Source organism: Cuculus canorus, chromosome 3, assembly GCF_017976375.1.
Source record: "Cuculus canorus isolate bCucCan1 chromosome 3, bCucCan1.pri, whole genome shotgun sequence".
In the NCBI taxonomy this organism is placed as follows: Eukaryota; Metazoa; Chordata; class Aves; order Cuculiformes; family Cuculidae; genus Cuculus; species Cuculus canorus.
The window spans coordinates 107,503,393-107,526,992 of NC_071403.1; the positions used below are offsets into that span (position 1 = coordinate 107,503,393).

The following is a 23,600-nucleotide window of genomic DNA, read 5'->3' on the forward strand; positions in this document are numbered from 1 at the left end:
CAGCTTATAATTAGCTCATGTAAGTCCACTAGCAAAGCCAATAGCAGCATAATAGCTTTTCACCTTGCATCAGTTAAGGATTTGAATTGGCATGGTAGCAGCTGGGATTCAAGTTTTAGAATTCAAGTTTAATCTCTCTAATTTAAGGTGAATTCCTGTATGCCACTCAGTTTGGAGCAATTAGAGTGCCTTCCTCAGTAGCTGCTTCTGATGGTGATTGGTTTTTCACTTTGCTGTCTTTTTTTTTCCTCTTTATTGCATTTACTCAAAGTAAAGAAAAGAAAGGTCTACATAAACTTTATTCTAGAGCACATCACGAGATCCTCATCACATGTAAGGACTGAAAAGGCATAAGGCTCTGTCCTTCTAGTTATTCTGCAGTAGTGAGCCAATGTGTAACAATTCCACTGTGTTCTTCCAAGAGTGAAGAGACTCTTGGAAGTTTTCTCACTCTGTTGAGAAAATATGAGAAAAGTTAGTTATCAGAAGTTAAATAACTTAATCTGTTTATATTTACAGATGAGCCTCTTCAGCCCTCTTCATCAAGCAATGAGAGTATGCCCAGTTATTGCAAAAACGATGAAGGAGATATTTTCCTGACAGCTGAATCCTGGAAGCCCAATGTCTGCACTAGCTGCGTCTGCATGGATGGTGTGATTCGATGCTACTCTGAGTCTTGTCCACCGGTGTCCTGTGAGAGACCTGTTTTGAGAAAGGGACAATGTTGTCCTTACTGTATTGGTGAGTAAATAAAAATAGTTGATAACTTGTTGTTCCCTTCTTGGGAATAAGAAAGAAGTTTTATTTCCAAATTGAAATATGTTTCCCCTGTTTAACGATCATGATTTGTGGGTTTTGAATGGTATAAGGTTCAACAAGGCCAAGTGCAGAGTCCTGCACTTGGGACACAACAACCCCATGCAGTGCTACAGGCTTGTGGAAGAGTGACTGGAAAGCTGCCTGGCAGAGAAGGACCTGGGACCGTTGGTCAACAACCAGCTGAATATGAGCCAGCAGTGTGCCCAGGTGGCCAAGAAGGCCAATGGCATCTTGGCTTGTATCAGAAATGATGTGGCCAGCAGGACCAGGGAAGAGATTGTGCCCCTGTACTCAGCACTGGTGAGGCTGCACCTCAGATACTGTGTTCAGTTTTGGGCCCCTCACTAGAAGAAAGACATTGAGGTGCTGGAGTTTGTCCAGAGAAGGGCAATGAAGCTGATGAAGGGCCTGGAGAACAAGTCTTATGAAGAGCAGCTGAGAGAACTGGGGCTGTTTAGTCTGGAGGAGGCTGAGGGAGGCCTTATGACTGTATACAACTGCCTGAATGAAAGGAGGTTGTAGCAAGGTGGGTGCTGGTCTCTTCTCCCAAGTGACAAGGGATAGGATGAGAGGGAACGGCCTCAAGTTGCACCAGGGAGGGTTCAGATTAGATATCAGGAAAAATTTCTTCACCAAAAGTGTTATCAGGCACTGGCACAGGCTGCTCAGGGAGGTGGTTGTGTCACCATTCATGGAGGTATTTAAATGGGTAGATAAGGTGTTCAGGGATCTGTTTTAGTAGTGGACAGGTACGATTGGACTCTTACATTCTCAGAGGTCCTTTCCAACCAAGCAGTTCTATGGTTCTATGATAGATAATGAGCAGTAGAGGACTGCTCGGGCTGTCTGCCCCTTTCCCCAGACATATCTACTTTCTGACCAAAACAGAGCTCCACTGGCTCTATATGCCAATGTGCAGGTCACCTGTGGAAGAATCTAATGTGCTTTTTGCAGCCACTTTTTTGTCCCATACTTCCTTTCCCATGTTCACTCCAATACTTGGTTTCAAAATCTACTTGGAGAGATGAGGACCCATACTAACAGCCACAGAAGCCATGGCATACCCATACCAAGGACCTCAGAAACATTTATGCTTTTCTGATCGTTCCATTTGTATTTTCAATAAGGTACTTCTTGCTGGTCTCCTTTTGCATTTGAATTTAGTCTGTCTAGACCTGTTGCGCTGGCCTGCTTACCGCTAACCTTGTTATTCCAGATGATGTCAGTCTATTACATTATCACTAATAAAAAGCTGTACTGATGGCCAAATTATTTAATAAGTCATTTTTATTTATATTTGGGAAGTAAGTCTAACTGACAGTTAGGAGTGTCAAAAATAAATATATATATATATATATTTCTCTTAATTTTCACAGCACATTTGATATAATTTCATGTCCCAATAATCTGTCCTCTAGCTACAAGCAGCCCAGGCTAATTATGTACTTCATGAAAAAAACACAGAAATTAAACTTTCTTTAACAAACATTTTCCAGACACCGTGGAGAGGGTTGTTTAATTACAGCTGGGATTTCTTTGTAACTCTTGTTTCACTTTTGGGTTTGGGGAAGAAATCGGATTTGTGTGGCCATTGCCCTGTGATCACACTGCTCTGTTTTTCTTCAACAGAAGACGCAGTTCCAAAGAAAGTGGTCTGCCACTTCAGTGGAAAAACATACGCAGATGAGGAACGCTGGGACATTGACAGCTGCACACACTGCTACTGCCTGCAGGGTCAGACTCTCTGTTCCACTGTCAGCTGCCCGGCCCTCCCCTGTGCTGAACCCATCAATGTGGAGGGAAGCTGCTGTCCCATGTGTCCAGGTAATGTGATGTGACAATCCAGATTACTGTAATGCTGGTTTTCAAGGACGGATAAGATTTTTTTAATTTGTTTTTGAACTGCAGTCTGTGTTTGAACAGTATCAAGAAGACAACAGTCATCTAGACTTCAGGAAAATTCACATTCTTAACAGACAGGCATATTGTGCAAACATATAGTTTGAATTTTACTTATTCTGAGAACTGTGAACTCAAAAATTAGTTGCTTGCTCCTGTTCTGTCCTTTCACAAGGTTATGGAAACATATTAGTGAAGTAGGAAAATGAATCACAGAAACACAGAATCATTTAGGTTGGAAAAGACCTCTAAGTTCAAGTCAAACCATGAAACAACTGCCAAGCACACCACTAAACCATGTTCCTATGTGCCGCATCTATACATCTTAAATATCTCCTGGGTTGTTGACTCAACCACTTCCCTGGGCAGGCTGTTCCAATGCTTGACAACTCTTTCAGTGAAGTAATATTTCCTAATATGCAATCTAAACCTCTTCTGGTGCAGCTTGAAGCCATTCCCTCTCATCCTATCACTTGTTACTTCGGAGAAGAGATCAACACTCACCTTGCTAAAGCCTCCTTTCAGGCAGGTGTAGAGAGCAATAAGCTCTCCCCTCAGCCTCCTTTTCTCTAGGCTAAACAAGCCCAGTTCCCTCAGCCACTCCTTACAAGGCTTGTGCTCCAACCTCCTTCACCAGTTACATCAGATTCTGTCAATGATTAACATTTCTGTCTATGCTAAGTTTCTTCATTACTTTTCAAATATCTCATTGCTTGATCACTTTAACTTGGCTTACTAGTAATATGAAATTTTCTTGGCTATAAACACAAGGGACTTAAGAATTGCAACTGGGTTTTAATGACATACAGTCCTGACATATTTCTGCAGGAGTTTGCTTATCTTATTCTGTCAGGTGGTAACTACTTCTGACAGGACAACTGCGGAGATGAAGCAGAACCCCCTTTTGCAATTCTCCTCCTTTGAGGATTACAAAAAAGGGAAGTCAAAGAAACCAGCAGTGACAGTTCACGTATCATCTGGGAAGGTGTAGCCTTCCTTTGGGATTTTTGTTATTCAGTATCACAAAGGAGCAAGACTGTAGTAAAGTGTTTATTCTGAAATGGTATTTTCCAAAGCAAATTTGTCAAAAGGGCTTTATCATCCCATTCACATTAGGATAATGATAATAGCAGCAGGTATGTATCCCATAAACAGTGTGAAACAGGTTTTAAAGCAAAATTTCAGACTAGCAGGATAAAAAAATGAAAGGATTCATAGGAGAAATCACTGCAGGTGATCAAGTATATTTGCTGAATCAAGAGAAGCACTGGGAAGCTAAGCAGCCTGTAATTTGTGAAACACATTTATCTCATTTCACAGAGATGTATGTGCCTGAACCTACTAACATCCCTATTGAGAAGACAAATCATCGAGGAGACATGGAACTAGAAGTACCAAACTGGCCGACGCCGAGTGAAAATGACATCATTCACATTCACAGAGGTAAGATCCGATATAAACTGGATTAACTTAGGTCTGTGTTTATTCTCCATGTTTTAATGCATTTACTTGTTCTATTCAGGTATCATCAGTATAATGCTTCAAAAAGGTGGTTATATTTTTCAGTGCTGAACTCTTACATGCATTTTTGCTTTCAGTAAAGATGATTCACTCAATCGAATTATATTTATGGTTTAATTTGGTTTAGTTATTGTCCCCATCTTCAGCTTGGAACGAACATCTGTGTTGGTGTGATGGAGTTCTGTAAAATTAAGGATACAGTAAAATTATGAACGAGGAATGATTCTGCAGTATCTCTTCTGATACAAAAACTAGAAAGCATGCTGCTGTCAGGCTGCTGGAGTCTGTAGACCCTCATTGGATCCATTTGACATTCTTCCATTGATAATCAAAAAGGGGAAAACATACCACAACTTAATATACACCATAGACATATGCCAGAGAAAAACAAAAGTACCACTTCACAGGTCTAGTGACACAGGGCTAATAAAATTGTCCAAGGATGTAAATCCATCTTTTGTTTAAAACTGTGCTGAAATCACAGGGTAGGGGAAACACTCTTTGTTAACCATTTCTAACTGAAGAACTCCCTAAACTTGTGTGTGCGTGTCTGTGTATATATGTATATTTTTTTTTAAATCCAAGGATGATCTCATAGCATGCTATTGTTTGGTGAATAGCAGAAAGGATTCATGAAATGTGATTGCTTTACAAAATTGTAAGCTTATACTTCCATAATTATAGCATTTTCATTTCTCACAGACAATTAGCAGCTGGCTTGCATCTATTCTGGCTGGGGATTTTAAACATAGACTGCAAACTGTGTGCAAGTATTGTAAATGTGATTGAAAATCATGTTTCATTGCAATTACCTCTGAAACTTGCTACAGTCTAGCAGGTTGCCAGCAGTCTCTTCTCACAGGCTGAGTGGTGCAAGTATTGTGTAATACACTCTCAACAAATAAGAGTCTTACCAGTTTTTTGTTCTGTTTTGTTTTGTTTTTTTAAAGGGGTTTTCATCCTAACATTTCCAGCTTTTCCCAAGCATAGAAACACAGGTTGAATTTTTTTTTTTTTTTTTTTTTACAAGTGAGACTTTGGTTGCAATCAGATGAAATAAAGCAAATGCAGCTGAGCTAAGAGGTTATTATCAGACTTATTTATTATTGTGCTTTAGATTCCTTTCTTTTTGATGGCCTTTTCCTGGCTAATATAGTCACTACATAAGATACTACCTTTCAGTTGTTCTAATTTATATGAATGAGGTGATATATCAGGAGACAAAGTCCAAATTCATCTGAGTGACAAAATCAGTGACTGGGATTTTCATAATTGCATTCTTCTTTATGGTTAAAGCCCATTTATAATTACAAGCATACCTCATTTTGCTGCGCTTCAGTTTATTTTCTTCACAGATATTGCATTTTTTATTACACCATTTTTTAGCAATAGACTATTTTTCAATTAAGATACGTACATTGGTTTTTCAGACCTAATGCTATTGCAGACTTAATAGACTACAGCATAGTGCAAGCATAACTTTTGTATGCACTAGGAAACCAAAAAATTGCATAGCTCACTTTAATGTGATATTTGTTTCATTGTGGTGCTCTGCAACCAAACCCGCAATATCTGCAAGCTGTGCCTGTGCTAAAAAATGCTCACATTTACCTTGCAGATATGAGTCATCTGCAAGGAGAGTACAGAAGTGGCAGTGGACCACACCCAAGTGAAGATGCATCAGTTAGCTCTGTTGCCTTGGTGACAATTCCAATCACGATAGCGCTGTTACTCATCATCGTCCTTTTGCTCGTCAATCAGAAAAAGCAGTGGATTCCAGTGTCCTGCTACAAAGCTCCAACAAAGGTGCCATATTTATTTCTATTTCCAGACTTTCACTTGTTTGGGAAAGAAGATTAACTAGAATATTGTGTAGGATGTAACTGTGTTCACATCATCTGAACTCTCTTACATTATTTTCTTTTCATTGTAAATCATTTTATACCAGTTGATCTGCTAGAATTTATTTAGTCTTTTAAATTATTTTTGCACTATCAAATGAAAACATTTCCTGCTCCACATAGTAATGAGTTGCCACTAGATAGAAATCAAGATTAGAAAATAATTTTAAAAAAAACAACTCTGTATGTGTGTAGATAAATACATGCAATTTTCTTATTTGCAGTCAAACCTGTAAGAGAATATTTTTGCTTTCTTAACTTTCATTCATTTTAAAAGTATTGTCCAACATCAGGTACTGTGTGTACTAGTGGGGTTTATCACATTTTTTAATAACTTCATCATATGGTTCTGTGATTAATATTTGGGGAAATATCTAACAACTAAATCTTCTGAGACGTCCAAAAAAAAAAAAAAAAAAAGAAGCAGGTGAAAATAGTGAAAAGAGTATCATTTTTCTTTTGAGTAATATTTCCATCAGCAAACTAAGCCCTTACTCCATATTTAAATGCCATTTATATCAGTTCCCTGATTTATCCCACTTAAACTTCTTACTTCTAATCAAAGAGACTTTGTCCATATTTGGAACACCATTTGAGAGCATCTTTTTTTTTTCATTCTGTCTAGAAGAGTAATACAATAATTGTAGAAATGTGTCCATATTCTTTCTGCTACTGCAGAGCTTTGTTTAAAAAAAAAAAAATCCAAAAAGTTTACAAATACTGTCAACGCATGAAGCTTAACTCAACTGTAATTAAGTAGGAAGCATAAGGAATCTATATTACTCCATTTTCAGTCTTTCAAGACAAGTAAGTGATACCAGTTCCTGTTTTTTTTTAAGGAATGCATTTCAAAATCCATTTTTAACTTTAGCAGATTCACTCCTAAACTCTCAGAAAGGCTGCTCTGCCCTTAAGTGCTATGTGACAAAATGGTTGAAGCTGAGATGCAAATCACAACTCTCTAACTTGGGAACTATAATCAATAATTCTACATGCTCTCTTACTATGAAACGTCAGTTTCTTCAAACTTTCTGTTGCTGATACATTGTTTTCTCAGTCTCACCAAAAGGCATGATCCATCTGCTAAGAAAGCTGACTTTAAGCCACATACGGATTGAATGCAAGACCCTGGTTACACTGAAACTCACATGTCTTGTGAGGGTCTTTGTCATCAATGTATCTTTCTTTTAAGGTTTCTTCAACCCAGTGTCACTCAGTTTCTTGTATTTTTTGCTGAGTGACTTGTGGTTCTTAGTAATAAATTTTGGCAAGCTTGTTTTGGCTCATGTTCTTTCTGTTCAAAAATTTCCAGCTCTTTAATAAAGAACAGAATAACTGTGCTTAAATCATATCAACACCAAAAGAAAGATTATAGAGAAGATGTTTAAAATTACAGATGGATTGCTAATGTTTAGCCCTGATGCCATTAACGTGAGTGAACCTCATGTTCTTCTTTGTCAATCCAGTCTACAGACTTCTGAAAAGCCAAATGTAAAACATTTTAAAATAATAAAAATCTGGGTAAGAAACTTTTTTGTGATAAGGGTTACCAAATGTAAAGTTTTAGTAATAAAAACTCTTCTGATTTTTCTGATTTGAGTCTTGGAAAAAGAAAGCTACAAGAGTGGAAACTGGAATTTTTAAGATTTGTAGTCCACTTGTATGCTTGTAGTGTGAGCTTATGTATATATTGTCACTTATTTCCACTGTATCCATAAAGTATGCTCACTGCATGTCCCCCCTTATGCTTAACCCATAAATACTTAAGGTTGTGTGCACCCAGCATTGTTTCACCTTCTGCTCAGCTGCAGAATCTCCCAGTTGCAGGATTCTCAGAAAAAGCAGGACTGGAAAGCCAGTATACATGGCTCAGCTCTTTCTTTGATCAATTTTTGTATGCGCATTCACGCTTGTAGATCACTACATAATCAAACCCTCACTTACACTCACATTTGCCTAAAATTAAATCCCTATTGTACACTTACAAGGAAGTAAGGACAACTCCACCAAGTGCCACATCAACACTGGCATGCACGTAATAACACAGGGCTTTGCAAGGGCATAAGGCCTAGCAAATACTAGATAAAAAGGTGGATGATTTCCTGATTAAGGAAGCAATACATAAACCACCTTGGAATGGAATGCAGAAGGATCCCATAGGACACCCCATGCCAGGATTAACTATAACAGCTGAGATCTCTCCCATTCTCTTAGCTGAATTGCAACTAGGAACAAAACATGCTTGAAAATGATCAGCAATAAAGAGGCTTTAAAGTCTTGGAAACAAGCTGCTGCACATGCAGGGCAACAAGGTTAAGCCTTTGTGTGATGCTAAACTAACAGAGAAGAGTTTAACCAGTCCATCTGGTGTATGAGGATACCAGAGCTCTATTCAGAAGATGAAAACTAGTGATTCAGAAGAGAGTATTGGTCTGTTATTGTGCCTTTCACAAGCCTTTACCAAGTTTACCAAAAGTCCAGACTCTCTCATTACTGATTTGATTTTGGTTTGTGCTTATGGACTTGATCCACAAAGACTTTTTTAATTATGTGTGGAATACACTTTTTTTTTTAATTATTTATTCAATAATCCCTTTCTGTTTTAACAGCCTTCATGCCTAAACAATCAACTGGTATATGTGGACTGCAAGAAAGGTACCATGGTCCAGGTGGACAGTTCTCAGAGGATGCTAAGAATTGCAGACCCAGATTCAAGATATAGTGGATTTTACAGCATGCAGAAACAGAACAACCTACAGGCAGATAACTTCTATCAAACAGTTTGAAGAATTGCACCCTTACCAAGGATATAAGAAAGAAAGAGAGACAAAGAAAGAGACTAAGTCTGCTATTAAAATAAAACTAGAATTGTGCACTTGCTTAGTGGATTGTATTGGATTTGTGACTACATGTACAGCTCTAAGACCTTACTGGGATGAGCTCTGACTCCTGCAATGTGCCAGAAAAAGCATTCCCACTTTTCCTTGAGATAACTGACCAAGTGTTTTCTTAGAACCAAAGTTTTAAAACTTGTTAAGATGTATTTGCTTGTAACATAGCTATAGAGGTTTTTTGGGAGGGGGAATCAGGGGCTAGGGGTAGGCAAGGAGGTAAAAGGAAGCTTCAGAGCAGAAAAGCTGGTCATCCTTGGCTGGAGAAGAAAATGCATAAAGAATACTGCCGAGCAGCAGGATAGTGTTTTTTCTTGTTGCTCTGACATTGCATCTGTTGCAGCAAAGCCTAACCCCAGGTGAAAAAAAATATTAAAAGGTCTGATTTTTTTTTTCCAGCTGTTGCTACAGTAATATACTCCTAGAACAGAAATTGTCACATCACAGGTGTGGTGTAGCTGCAAATATTTTTCTATATGATGAGAAGCTGCAGTAGTTAATGAAATAGTGAGGAAAAGATTATAGCAGATAATAAAGGGTGGGTTTATTAAGGATGTATAAAATTATATCTTGTGCTGCTTTTTGTTTTTATTTTTGTTTTCTTCAAAGCTGATTGGCTAGATTAGCCAGACTTCGGCAGAGTTAGGAAATGACTGAGGCCTAAGTAATTCCTGATATGAGCACTGGATCTTTTGACAGCAGTATTGAAGGAAGGAAGGAAAAGTCAAGAACACCATGCAGTTCCAGGGGCTTTTGTTTGTTTGTTTTGTCTGTTGTGGTTTTGTTTTGTTATTTTATATCAATCTGGTTGTTCATACAGGAGAAGGAAAAAATATTTTTGTTGGACAAAGCTCTTGCTTACAAGAGAGTAAAAAAGAGACTGTTTTAAGGTTGTTGGTTTTTTTTTCCTGTTGATGTTCTTATTTACTGGTATGCAGATTTAGAAACTACTTCCATGCTAGGAAGCTGCTTAAATTTAATTGTATATTGCTCAAGCACCTTTTTTGAAGCTCAGAAAAAAAAAAAAGGAGATCATGCTTCTTTAAACTTTAGCATTATAGGAGTATTTATGTAAATATAATTATGCTAAAAACAACAAAAAGTATTTGTATGTTTGTATATATATATGTATATACAAATGCATGTAGGTATACATATGTATAGATACGTGCATGTGTATATACACTCTACATATATATACTGTATGTATAAAATACTATGTATACAGTATATATTTTTTCTATTTTTTTTTCCGGTTGAATGTATTTTTATCTGAGAGAGATTTTACCCAGATCAGAAACAGATAAACAGGCATTCCATATCGATGCTTAATCGCTTGTGAGTTTAGGAGAGACAAGAAAAGAGCATCTCATTCTACCTACAGTTTGATTTGATTTTGAAAGTGTTTGTGTGTGTGCGTGTGTGTGTGTGCACTCTTGTGTTTGCGTGTGTACAGTTCGTGCACGATTATAGCAGTAAGCGTTGCTCTTGCTACTTGCTACATTTCAGGGTGTTTCTTATTTTTCTTTTCCTGCTTAGCCTTAAAAAGGCTTTTTAATGAATGCATTGGCTAGAGACACTGATGACAATATACGTGCAGTACTAATCAGCTCCATAGAATAACACCGTCAGCTCCTGGATTTTCTTTTTTTTTTTTCCTTTCTTTCCTTTTTTTTTTTTTTTCAAACAATTGTTTGAAACAACTACTGGAATATTGTCCACATTAAGCTGGAAGTTTGTTGTAGCTTGCCTCATTTATAACTCTGACTGTATAATACAATGTTAACTTTCCAAACAGGTCTTGGCACTTTTATACTAATTACCCATTTGTGCATTGCCTTTTTTCTTTTACAAATGCTTGTCATAAGAGACACAGATACCCAGTATGCTTAATGTGAAAAGAAAATGTATTTTTTGTAAAGGAACTCTCAAGTATTGTTGTAAATACTTGGTCAGAGGTTGCTGAACTTTAAAACTGAAAAAAAAAAAAACCTAATTTATTATTATAATGACCTAATTTATTAATCTGAAGATTAACAATTTTTTTGTTTTAGAATATCAAAAAGGTGTTCTAGATGTTTGCATCAAAGAAAAAAAATACGTGTATCATTAAGGGTCAGCATTTTTTCTGCTTATGTAACTTCAGTTTCCAACCACCAATAAGAAAAAATGTAGTCTCCCCAGTGTTTCTTACTCAATCTGATATTGAAACAGAGATGTTTCTGTCCAGTTAATACACAGATTTTGTCAAGACAAAACATCCATTTTTTGCATAAGAGTAAGCAGTCTTTATCCAGAAATTGTAAATGCTTGCTTATGTTTTACAATCAAGGCCATATTCTGAAAATATTAGCAGGATATAGGACATGGTGTAAAATGTTTTTTATTATTATTATTTTATTATTATTATTTTAAAGATATGATTTATCCTATGTGCTGTATCCATTACACTCTTTTACTTTGGTTCCTGTTGTGCTCTTGTAAGAGAAATGCAGATATAATTTTCTGAAAAATAGATGCATATGTGGCACTCGGAGTGCACTGCGGTTCAGCAGATTGCTTGTTTACTTTTTTAACTGTAAGGCGGTTTCTTGTAATTTGGCTCTTGGCAGCACAATAAAAAATTTTAAACCTATTGGCGCATGTTTGCTCAAATGTTTGTATTCATTACTTCCATATAGTGTTTCTTGTCACGCTAGTTTACAACCTGTTATTGTGGTGTGGTTTTTCGCGAGGAGTCTTGCCGACCTTAGATCAGAACGGTTCAGAACATACTGTGGGAAAACGTTGCACTTACGGGCAGTTCTGTATTTTACACTGAAAAATTTTCACATTAGAGGGATTCATGGAATTCCGGGTAGTTTCAGCATTCAAAATGCAAAGTTTCCCTGCCATCCAGTCTACAGGGTCTCGTCATACCTGTCAGAAAGCCACAACTGATCTTAGAATCCCCAGGTTGGAAAAGACCTCTTGGATTGAGTCCAACCATTCCTATCTGCCATTAAACCATATCCCTGGGACTTTAACAGGAGGTCCTATAGAGAGTCTGTGGAATCACATTTGCACTTCATGAACCCCTCGAGCCACAGAACATTTATTTACCTATTAGCCTATAATTTGTTTCTTCAATTAATTCTCAAGTCAATGGAGGTTCTGCTGTGGAACTCCCTCAGCTAAGGTGGTTTTCAGTCTAACTACTTAATCTATGAAAAACAGACTCCTTTTCTTTCTTTCAACTTGGTTTCCCTGAGTTTCTGCATTCAGAGCAGCAGTGGGGCAGTACCTACCAACATCATCCACCAGATTTCTCTGTGCTCAGAAGACCCTTCCCACACTCCTCCTCTTCCCTCAGCCCCCAAAGACTCCGCCCCTAAGACGCCCCGCCCTTTCCCGAGGCCTGAGAAGGCTCCGCCCCCTCTGACGCCCCTTCCCGAGGCCTAGAAGGCTCCGCCCCTCTGACGCCCGGCCCCTCGAACGCTCCGCCCCTCCCCTAAGCCCCCAGGGGCTCCGCCCCTTCAGACGCCCCGCCCCTTCAGACGCCCCGCCTCTCTCGGCCCCGCCCCTCGAACGCACCGCCCCTTCCCTGAGTCGTCATGGGCTCCGCCCCCCCATCCGCTCCGCCCTCTCAAATGCCTCGTCCCTTCCTGAGCCCCCAAAGGCTCCGCCCCCTCACACGCCCCGCCCCTTCCCGCTCCGTGAAAGGCCCCTGCTGGCCCCGCCCCTCCTCCGCTGTCACGCGCCCCGCCCCGTTCCAGAGGCTGTGGCCATGGCGGCGGCGGCGGCCTCGCAGCGAGACCCGGGGGACTGGCAGGACTTCTCGGGCTTCCAGCCCCCCGCGGGGAGCGGTGCCGAGGCCGCCCGCGACAAAGGCAACTGGGGCGGCGGGGACCTGGGAGCGAAGCTGTCGCTGTGCTTTGAGCCCCCGCAGGCCCGGGCCGGCGGCGAGAGCCGCGTCGCGCTGCGGCCCCTCACGGAGCAGAGCGCGCTGCAGGATGACGAGTGAGTGCGGGGCCCGAGGCGGGAACTGCGGCCCTTCCCGGGGCCTGCTGGCCTTTGGGGAGGAGTGGGAGCGTCCCAGCGCGGGGAGAGGAGGCGCCCCGCACGGCGGGGGGTTCCGGGGAGAGTCGCTTCTCGCCCGCTGGTTCGTGTTTAGAAGCCTGCGTTTAGAAATGAGACGCGGGAAGTGCGGAAAGCAGGTGGAGAACGAAATCTCAGCTGCAGCTGTGGGGATTGTTTCATCCCTTTTCTCGACTGTGCCGCTTTCCTGCTTTTAACATTGTTTTATTTGTATTTATACTTGTTATAGAATCAGAATAGTTTGGGTTGAAAGGGAGCTTAAAGATCATCTACTTCCAACCCTGCTATCTTACAGCACGCTACAGTCAGCTTGTCTGCATTAAAAATACTGCAGTTTTCCTTTGAGGTAACAGAATTGTATGTCTTATTCTTAAAGAAGAAAAACAGCCTCTTAGCAGAAGATTAAATATCTATGGTATGACCAGTGAGGTAAGCTCAAAGAATCATAAACTGGAGACTTGTAGTCGTGCTCTCTCTGCCCTTTTGTGCCTGGCTTGGCCATTTCTCTTACCCCCTCCGTGCAACCACTCTCAACATGCACCCACAGCGTAGAGGCAGGGTTTATTGGCCGAATTGAGGCAGCAGCCTGCTAACAGGGCTGCTCTGTTCCGAAATCTGAGCTGGTGTGCCAGGATAGGGCTGCATATGCAAGTCTGTAGTACAGCCAGAGAGGTTGCACACTGGAGACACAAAGTTAAGATCAGCTGTAGCCAAGAGTGATGGGCTGAGCTCAGCAAGACTACTTCTGGATAAACCCAAGTTCTTGCAAAATTGTAATGAATTTGTGCTTGCTCATTGTTCTTTGACAAACGGAAAGAGGGAAAAAAAAAAAATTTGGCTCAGAATTTGCTGCTCAGCCTCTGCTAATTCCTAATTTTAACATGCAGAAGGCAAGGAAAACGGCAACAATACTAAGTGTGGAATTTATAGCTGAGCTGAAATTTTATTACAGGAATGACCTATCCACTCCCCAAAAAGACTTGGAGCTTGGTTATATAATTAGTAATGAAGCTGTCTCTTCATCACATTGTTTTATTCCCCCACTGTGTGCATATCGCTGGTTAGAAAGGGGAAATAAACTATGTTTATCAAAAACCATTTGCTCTTAGCTTTAAAACATTGTGAGAATATTATCAAATAACTTGTAGATGAATATTCCAGGAAGAAAAAATAGTTGTTGGTAGTAATATATTATCTTTACAAATATGTTTACAGCTTATCAGTTACTGCTTGTTTAAAGCCTGCATTTTTGTCGCTTTATTCCTCTCTTCAGGATTTGGAATGCTTTGACTGATAATTATGGTAATGTAATGCCAGTTGATTGGAAGTCTTCCCACACCAGAGCTTTGCACTTGCCAACACTGAATCTTTCAGAAAAAGGGGTAAGTTCTGATCAGCAGAAATGCCTTCTTTGGTATATTCCACAGGGAAATAAAACAACTTGCATTTGCATAAAAGAGAGTTGTTTTGAAGTGGCTTAAAATATTTTTAGTGCTTGGAATTACAGATGAGAGGTTTTTAAAAATCAAACAATTATTGATGTATGTTTGCACTGCCTTAAGTTGGCATAAATCAGGGTTAGTTTCATATGGGTGTACATTAGAACTGGAGCACGGTAGAAAAACTTTTAAAATGAGAAAGTGTTTAATATTAAATCTACTGTCTGTTTCATGTTGAACATTATTCTGGGTAAGGAAGGAAGAAAGGTGGGAATATTTTGGTTTAGTAAATCTAGTAGAGACTTTATTTAAGTTTATTGCAGTCTGCAGTCAGGCAGAGACTAAAGTGACTTGATTTACTAGAAAAGTGACCCAGGAGACACTGAAGTGCAAGAGTATGTTTTGTTTTGTTTTTCTTGTTTAACAATTAGAATAATTATCTGGGGAAGGAGCAGGGAATGAAGGAGCTTCAGACAGGTTTATAGGAAGGGTTGTCCTCTGATCTTCTTAAAAGTGGATTAGAACGCATCAGGAAGAAAAGCTAGTAAGAATTCTTGTCTCCTAGGTCTTCTGTTGAAACCAATGGTTTATCTGTTAAACATAGTGAAGTTGAGTTACATTGTAAAAATGTCTCTGTGTGTAACCAGAGAACAGGGTAATGCTCTGACTTCTGTCATGGGTTGTATAAACCACAGCTACTTCTTACAGTGAGAGGAGCAAAGGTTGTTCTGCTAAAGAAAGTGCTTTGGGGTTCAACAGGGGAAGATGGCAATTTGGAACTCACTTGCTCGATTTGAGTCTGATGATTGTCCCTTGAATTTTATTTGTGTTTATTTTAATTTTTATTACAGTGTTTGATCTTATTTTCTAAGTGGTTTTAGAGTAATTAAATGCTTAGTTTTAAAGTAAAAAGTCTTATAACACCCCATGCTGTGACTTTATTTTGTAACTGAAAAATAAGCTGGAATACTGACGGATTTCTTAGTAAAGAACTAGGTACAATATGAAAAAAAAGTTTTGTATAATTTTTGTAATTTTTTTGCAGGAAATTGTAAACGAACTACATTAAAAAAAATCTCGGGTGGTGTTGGTAGATTAGAAAGACTCTTGGGTACTCTGCCTGTAGAGAAGAAATCAGTTTATGGATTAAATGTATATCAAGTTTTTTAAGCTTTCACTCCACCTGGCCTGCCTTTTGATGTGTAAAGCCCATCTGTCTGGGAGTGCTTGACATACTTTTTTCCTATTTTTCTGCATTTCAGCAGTATTTCTGGATATGTGACAGCACATATGGACCAGCTGGCTGCTGGTTTTAACTTTCTTACAATGCATACTAACAGCTAAGCAACACTTCCTTGGTGCCTTTGAAATTAATAACATGCTGTTGGACTTGTGCTTAAAGTATTTCTCTTCCTGTTTAGGAAGAAAAAATGTAAGGTGAATAAAGCTGATTGATCTAATCTTTATTTCTTCACATCACACATCTGGGAAAACTTTTATACAGCTCTGGTGGTGGAAGTGTTGTGCAGTGGTACAAGGAGTAGGGTTGCGTAATTGCTTGCTTATTATATTTTTGTTAAATTACTTTTAAACAGGTCATTCCCTGATAGGAGTGTGAGGGCAGAAATGGCCATGGAGTGTGGCTGGATGGAAGGCAGGGTGGTCCTTTGGCATCAGTTGTACCTTGCAGTGTTGTAGGTGGTTTATTAACCTAAATTACCAGAATGTGTTCTCATAGTCTCTCAAATGCTGAGAAGGTCGAGGGAGAAACTGACCTCCTCCTAGGTGAAGTGTTATCCTTGCTTATTATTCCATAGTTGTTGTCATAATCCTATATAAATGGAAAAACATTTGAGGACTGCTGATATTAAAGAGTGTCAAAACTGGGATGTATCTGTGCAGTAGGTGAACAAATATTCTTAGTGGGGTTCTGTCACTGCGTGGTTATTGAAAGTAAGATTCTGAAAAAAGTGGACATTTCATTTCATTCTGGTGACTGAAGAAATACAAATTGTATGTTTCTCCATATAGACTAGCTATCTGGGGAGATCAGTAGTATCTTCAAAATTAATTTGAAAACTATTAAAGTTTTCTGAAGAACTGGGAAAATTGGAGGAATTACACCAAAGACCTGAAAACTGGTATGGTGAGACCAAGGACTTTATACAGCTAGTCATAATGATTTTAAATTAGACCAAATATCAGCTAGAGTGATTGAGCTCAAAATGTTAAAGGTTAGGGATTGCAGCTTTTGGGGGCTGGGAGACTGGGATCCAGTAATAGGCAAAGTGCAGAATAAGCAAGCAACTTTGTAAATAAATGAGACTGTATCACTGTGTGAGAGTAAAATATACTGGGTCGATTAAGAAGGATACTTAAATCTTTTACTATATGTGCATCTTTGGTTCTGAAGGATGAGTGTATGGTATAAGTGTGGGAACAGTGTTACTTACGTTTCTTCTTTAAAAGACCTCAAGATATTCAGCAATATTTTTTTTTAAATAATCTGGGATGATAACCATGATCTGTTTTTTGAAATAACTTTTTTGTGTCTTTTACTATGTGAAGAAGTAGAACTGTAAAAGCACGTAAGATAACAGGCTTGTGTAATGTTACAGGTTATATACAGGTTTTTATGCTGCACTGACAGATGTATACGTTCATGTAAGATTTAAATATCTACACTGAAACAACTGCCTTCCATGCAGATATCCATGCCTGTCGTTGTGTATACGGTCTTTATAGGCTGAGGGTATGTGAAGACTCAAAAGACTGACAATATATTTTAACTTCTCTGCAGTTAGAGTTTTGATTTCAGTTCTTAATGTGCTTCAGTTTCCAGGTATTTGGCAGCAAGAATCATTGATTCCATTATTAAGGGCAAGGAATCTGTTTCATTCTTAAAGTCTAGTATTAGTTCCCCATTTGTTTTTTTCACGTGTACATGAGGTTTATATATATCTTATGTATACATGTGCGCGTGCGCACACACACACAAATGTATGTTTATATTTATATAAATACACATTTTCACGCTTTCTAGGTAAATGATAACTTGAACCTTGACCTGTCAGATGATGAAGAGCTGAGAGAACAGTTGGATATGCATTCCATCATTGTTTCCTGCATCAATGATGAACCACTCTTCACAGCAGAGCAGGTAGTGTAGCTAAGCTTCTTGATTGTTCATTACTTAAGTTCATAATAACGTGTGAGATATTACTGTGTCATTGAGATTTGAAAAGCACTCCAATGCTTCAGATGAGGCCGATAGTCTAAGGTCTTTGAAATCTTTCTACATTTCTTAGCATGAATTAATCAGAAACATTACTGAATTAATATGTGTTAATAAGCAAAAGTATTTTCAGAGTGTTGGTGGTATTGTGGAGTTTGTAGTTTTCCAGCGTGGCTGCATGGCTACCCATATCTTTATGTGGCTTTGAATTTTGGTAAGAATTCTTTGAAGCTTTTGCCTAATATGAAAGCAGATCAACAATTCTGCTACTAAGCTTTGAAGTTACTTGGTATCTAAAGGCTTTCGTTCCAAATCCATGGATTTACTGAAGTTATCTTGAAAATTGCCCTTCTGAGTAAGGTTAATAACTGTCCATTGAGATCCTGCTTTAGTAAGCAAACGAGAGAATGCATTTTCTTGTTGCTTAAATCGTTACCTGTGAACTCTGAACATGGTTATTGAGAGTAGGAGAGAAAGGATTGCTTGAACTGCCTCGGCTCTTTTTTGCTGTGAGGTGGATCTCAGCACTGTCTACAGCCTTTAAACCTCTGAAAGCTGATGTGTCATTTATTCAGCTCTTCGGTTAATAATTTAGCCTGTAGAAATATGTTCACTTCTATACTTAAAAGTAAACTCTGTGTACAGGATTTATGTTCTCATACTTTCAGTCTAGCTCAGATGTTACACCCAGGGATACAGATTAGCTTCAGGTTGCGATGGGGCAGCCTGTAAAACTTTGAATTAGATTTTCAGGCTATCCAGAACATTCTTGGCGGTTTGGGGTTTTTTTTTCTCTTTTCTCCTTTGAGAAGTGCAGTGAAATAGGGGACTGGATGGTAGTAGATTTTTTGTTATTGTTCTGTTTTCCTTCAACTAAATACTTAGGAAAGATATTCTAGCTCACTCTTTTTAGTTTGCTTCTTTTAAGCAGAGCCGTGTGTACTTTCAAATAGAAATAGATGTTTAGTTTCAACACACTGTTTCTTATTAAATCACCAGTTTACCTTGAAAAGGTAATCTTATCCATTGTCACGGTTTAGCCCCTAATTTTGGCAGGTGAAACCATGCAGCTGAGCTTCCAGTTCCGTTTCCTCCCATCCTCCAGTGAAAGGGGAAAGGAAAATGAGAGGAAAAAGACTTGTAGCTTGGAAACTAAAGCTACAGCTTTAATGAAATAATAATAATAATAGTAATAATAATGTAACTAAAGCTACAGCTTTAATGAATTATTATAATAATGATGAAAATAATTAGTAATAAAATGTATACAAATACATGAGATCATGCCCCCACCCCTCCATGACTATATGTCACCACAAATACACTAGAGCAGACATGATGGAATGGGTCCAGGGCTAGGAAGGAGCTGAGCTCAGGAACTGGATTCAGGAACACACGGATCTGGTATCAGGAGTAACGAGGCAGACAAGACCCTCGTGGTCTCTCAGTTTTATACTGAGTATGACATATATGGGATGGTGGACTCTGTTGGTCAGCTTAGGGTCACCTGTCCTGTCAGACCCTCCTTGCAGGTGCTGCCCATTTTCACCAGCTCAAGGATGGCCTTGAGTAACTAAAACCACAACATCCTCAGAGAGCAAGGATGGGAAGGAAATGTCAATACAATTTTTTGATTCTCCTCAGTCCAGTCCTGGTATTAGTCTCATCCAGCAGCATCTTCGCTAATTGAAAGTAAAACTTCCCTTAAGCTCTTAACAGCATTGCTTCAAATTGCAGGCTGTTTCTCTTTCTGCAGGGAGGGTTTTCATAAGGGTTTTCATTTTTTGAAGGTGATTGAAGAAATAGAGGAAATGATGCAGGAATCACCTGATCCAGAAGATGATGAAACGCCCACCCAATCAGATCGGCTCTCCATACTTTCACAGGAAATTCAGACACTCAAGAGATCCAGTACAAACAACAGCTATGAAGAGAGTAAGTGATACTTATTTAGTATTTCACTCTTATGCTTGGTGAGAATAGTTGAAAGAGTAAGTTTATCAGGTGTTTGATTTATAGCAAGTCCTTCTTAGGAAATATCTGCATTCAAAAATATTTTCAAAAATGCTCTGAAATAATAAACTAGATTTGGAACTTAAATAGAAGACTTATATTTGTCAGCTTTCACAACTTAGAATAAAAATAAAACTTCATAGAATTTCAAATTAAATCAAATATGCTGAAGCTCAATTCACTGGAAGGAGGTCCCTTTATGGGTCAAGTGATAAGTTGATCATTTTTGTTAAATTTTACTAATTTCTGTGGTTTTCCAAGTGAGGCGCTTCTTTGAGGCCAGTACACTGTGTTTAAGAATCTTAGCTAAAGCTTTTGAAAGCTATGCAGTTGATAAGGCAAAGTGTTTCTTTGGTACTTTTTCAGTCACTGCAACATATTTTGATGTACAGTAACACAAAAATAGGAAACCATTGCTTCTCTTTTTCCCATAAAGGACCTTGACAGTTTTTCTCTATTCCTCTTCAGAAAGCTTAAAAGATTAAAAAAACTAGTGTATCATCTACTCAAATCAAACCATTTGTTCTTCCCTGTATAAAAAGAAAGGAGAAACTACATGCATAGTTTAACTGTGGTATGTTAAATTGTATGTGAAAGAAACCTTTGACTGATCAGTTTCATGATGGAAATTTGTTTGATCTGCATATTTGTCGAAATCAATTCTAGAAGGTAATAGGAACACAAAGTTTTACTAGATGCTCCTTCTGCTTTAGTCACTCTTACAAAGTTTGGAGCTTTCTTTCCTGTAGACTAGGTCTGCAATATAAATTCAGTAGAAGATTTAGAAAACCATCTGACCTTTTGTGATATGACTTACAGTTTCTGCTACACTTCAGATTTATGGAGGAGATTCCATTTTCATGGTTGGACTCTCAGCTGTCTGAATGTATAAATTTCAGGAATGTGAAAGCGAAATGTATCCTGCTCAGCAGGGCTTCCTGATTTTCTGACAGTTCCCTATGTCCTTAGGTTTGGAGCTAATCAAGCTTGCTTGATATTTCATATCATATTTATTTCTCTTTGCTTTAGGAGCTCATCTTGTCTGTTGCATCTCTATCATTTAAAGGTCAACCTTGACCAACAAAGACTTGAGTTACTTTGGCAGATAATTTAACTTTGCTTCACCATTTTCTCAATCTCTCTCATGTCTTTCAGGTCAATATTTGTTAAAAGCTCTTGCCACCTTTTTTTTGTGTGCAAAACTGCTTCAGAATTCGTCTGTTTCTCTCAAACTGTTGCAGGGTTTTCCTAGAAACTGTCTGGCTTTTATAAGACAAGTCAGAGGTGTTAAAGTTTAGGATTAAGAGCCGGAAATCGAAGCTTGTATTTACTTTTTTCTTGGCTAGGAAAATAATTGTCTTTAGATAGTCCAAAAAGAAAACCAGTTACCACTCTGGTTCCACATGGAGGTAAATACGCATATTTAGACTATGTATCAGAGATTTAATCCAAGTAGTCCTCTGCATTTTAATTGGTCTGCCTTCTTTCACCTGCGTAAGCTGAGTTTTTCCTATGAAGCCCCTTTGTAGCCTTTGATCATGACAACCTATCTGTCATCAGTGAGTCGGGGTTGCAGTTGGACAGTCTGAACCTGTGGTTTTGGGACACTTGTTTCTTAGGCTGCGAATCTGGTTCTTAGACTCACTGGTTGTCTCATTTTCTTTCACAAAAACAAAACAGTGGTGCAGCCTCTGCTGCTTAGTCTGTCCTTTGTGCTGAATGCATGTGTCAGTTTTCGCTGCTGTAATTTAAGGGAAAAAATCAGGTTTTACCTTTGACGCTTCTAAGACCTATGCTTTGTCTGTCAGTAGGTATTTTCCCTTACTGCACTTTTTCTGGACATATTTACTAGACTAATTCAACGTAACCAAGTAATTACAAACATCCATGCAGTGTCCTTAAACAGATTGTTCTCTTCAGTGTAACCAGGACAAGCCCTTTCTCAAATGCCAGTGAAAATTACATTCTTTGACATAAAAGTTACTGGGACTTACTAGCTTACTAGGTTTGTCAGACTTATTTGGGAATAGAAAGCAGTCAAAGAACCTACTCACTTTTAACCAAAGCAAGCCTCGAAATATTATACTTGGCCATAATTTCAGTGTCTGTAACATATGACTCAGTAGTACCTTTAAAATGCAAACCTGGAGGGTTTTTGTTTCCAAACTAACATTTTACAGGCTTGTTGTTTAGCATTAACCAATTCATTCTAATGCTTTCGAAAAACTATTAATGCTTGGTTTTGCTTGAAATGAGCCTGTCAGCTCTTTTTGGCCTAGGTCCTTGTTTCAGGCAATACAAGGCCATATTTACATGATGATTACAATCCCCAGACAAAGAAAGCTTGGAGAGGTTTTTTTTTTTGGTTTTTCTACTAAATGCATCTAAAAATCTTATCATAAAAGTTTTACACAAGCTTTTATTAATATGGATGTGTACCTTAGTAATACCCCTATGAAGATTCCATCACTCAAAGTATAATTCCCGTATTACTATAAGCGAAAAATCCAAAGATTCTAGAAGTGCCAAAGTGTTTATTCTTGTCTCAGAAAATATGGAGAACTTTTTATTTGAACAGCGAGCATAGCTGGAAAGTAGTAGTCAACAGAGGTGTCAATGTTAGAAGTTTAGTGCTTACTTCAGTTTCATAAGTAAAACATGCTTTTTATATTTGCAGATTATCTCAGAAATAGGAAGAAATCTTAACAATCTTCTTGTTGCAAATCCAGTCGCCTCTGCAATGTGTCTATTCCTTTAGGAATATTCTGTTCTGTGTAGATTTAGAATTTATTTTTATTTTTGTTTTGAAATAGTTCAGATTACCTTTTTTCTTGTAATTCCTTTAAGTGTTCTCCTGTGTAAAATCTTGACAGATTGCTTTTTATATGAAATTTTTATAGGAGTAAAAAGACTGTCTGTTGCTGAGTTAAATGAACTGCTAGAAGAAATTGAGACCGCTATTAAGGATTATTCTGAGGAACTGATACAGCAGTTGGCTCTACGAGATGAGTTGGAGTTCGAGAAGGAAGTGAAAAACAGCTTCATTTCTGTCCTGATAGAAGTACAAAACAAACAGAGAGAACACAAAGAAACGGCAAAGAAGAAAAAGAAGCTGAAAAATGGTAGTCCTCAGAATGGCAAACAAGAAAAAGGTCATATGCCTGGAACAGTAAGAAAATTTTTGTAACTATTTATAGATTCGAAATAATTTTTGTTTTTTCCATACTAGAAGTAATAGTCCTAGGTTATATCAAGACATCTGCTGCCTTCATTGGCACACAAGGCTTAGGCACTTCCTATTGATTTTATCTTTTCTTTTCACATGGTCACAAAAAATAGCATCTTTGAATGTACTGCTCTGTGTTCTATTGTCAGTAGGCAAACTTATTTATCTGTTTGGTTAGACTGTGTGAATTTTTAGTATGCATGTACCACTGTTAGTCATACAGGAAATTCAGTGTTATTGTTGATGTGGTTGTACAGATATTTATTGGATCATTTTGGTTTTTAGGTAGGAAAAAAAAACTAAGACTTCCCTGTGATCTCTTTAAACCTGTGACAGAGTGACTCTGCCCAAAGAGAGACGGGGTGAGGCTGAAGTGTAGTTCAGGTGTACAGGGAGAAGATAATTTGGTTTATTCTTTACAGAACATAGCTACAAAAGGAAAAATGTATTTGAAACAGAATTGGAATAATAGGAGGCAGAGAATGAAAGAAATTAGGTTATTATCTTCCATGCAACTTTTTCTTTCTTATCTGTCTAGTGCAATTTTAAATTATTTAAGTGGGATGTTAATTAACATTA

At 38.3% G+C, this 23,600-nt stretch overlaps 2 protein-coding genes across 6 annotated transcripts in view; both read left to right on the forward strand.

The window, feature by feature from the left end:
• The window catches only part of CRIM1 (cysteine rich transmembrane BMP regulator 1), a 177,469-nt gene extending 165,814 nt beyond the window's left edge, over positions 1-11,655 (forward strand). For all 3 annotated transcript variants that reach the window (XM_009559351.2, XM_054061583.1, XM_054061584.1), the window contains 5 exons: positions 520-741; positions 2,449-2,643; positions 4,039-4,161; positions 5,858-6,045; positions 8,750-11,655. In XM_009559351.2, coding sequence (XP_009557646.2) covers positions 520-741; positions 2,449-2,643; positions 4,039-4,161; positions 5,858-6,045; positions 8,750-8,926 — 905 coding nt within the window. In that variant the 3' untranslated portion in view covers positions 8,927-11,655. The remainder of the gene's footprint in view (positions 1-519; positions 742-2,448; positions 2,644-4,038; positions 4,162-5,857; positions 6,046-8,749) is intronic.
• A 1,088-nt stretch (positions 11,656-12,743) lies between these two features.
• Positions 12,744-23,600, forward strand: part of FEZ2 (fasciculation and elongation protein zeta 2) — a 29,118-nt gene continuing 18,261 nt past the window's right edge. The window contains exons 1-5 of one of the 3 annotated variants that reach the window (XM_054062804.1): positions 12,744-13,030; positions 14,382-14,490; positions 17,591-17,707; positions 19,573-19,717; positions 22,696-22,964. In XM_054062804.1, the coding sequence (XP_053918779.1) occupies positions 12,798-13,030; positions 14,382-14,490; positions 17,591-17,707; positions 19,573-19,717; positions 22,696-22,964 (873 nt within the window). In that variant the 5' untranslated portion in view covers positions 12,744-12,797. The remainder of the gene's footprint in view (positions 13,031-14,381; positions 14,491-17,590; positions 17,708-19,572; positions 19,718-22,695; positions 22,965-23,600) is intronic. The other 2 variants (XM_054062803.1, XM_054062805.1) reach the window with 2 other exon arrangements.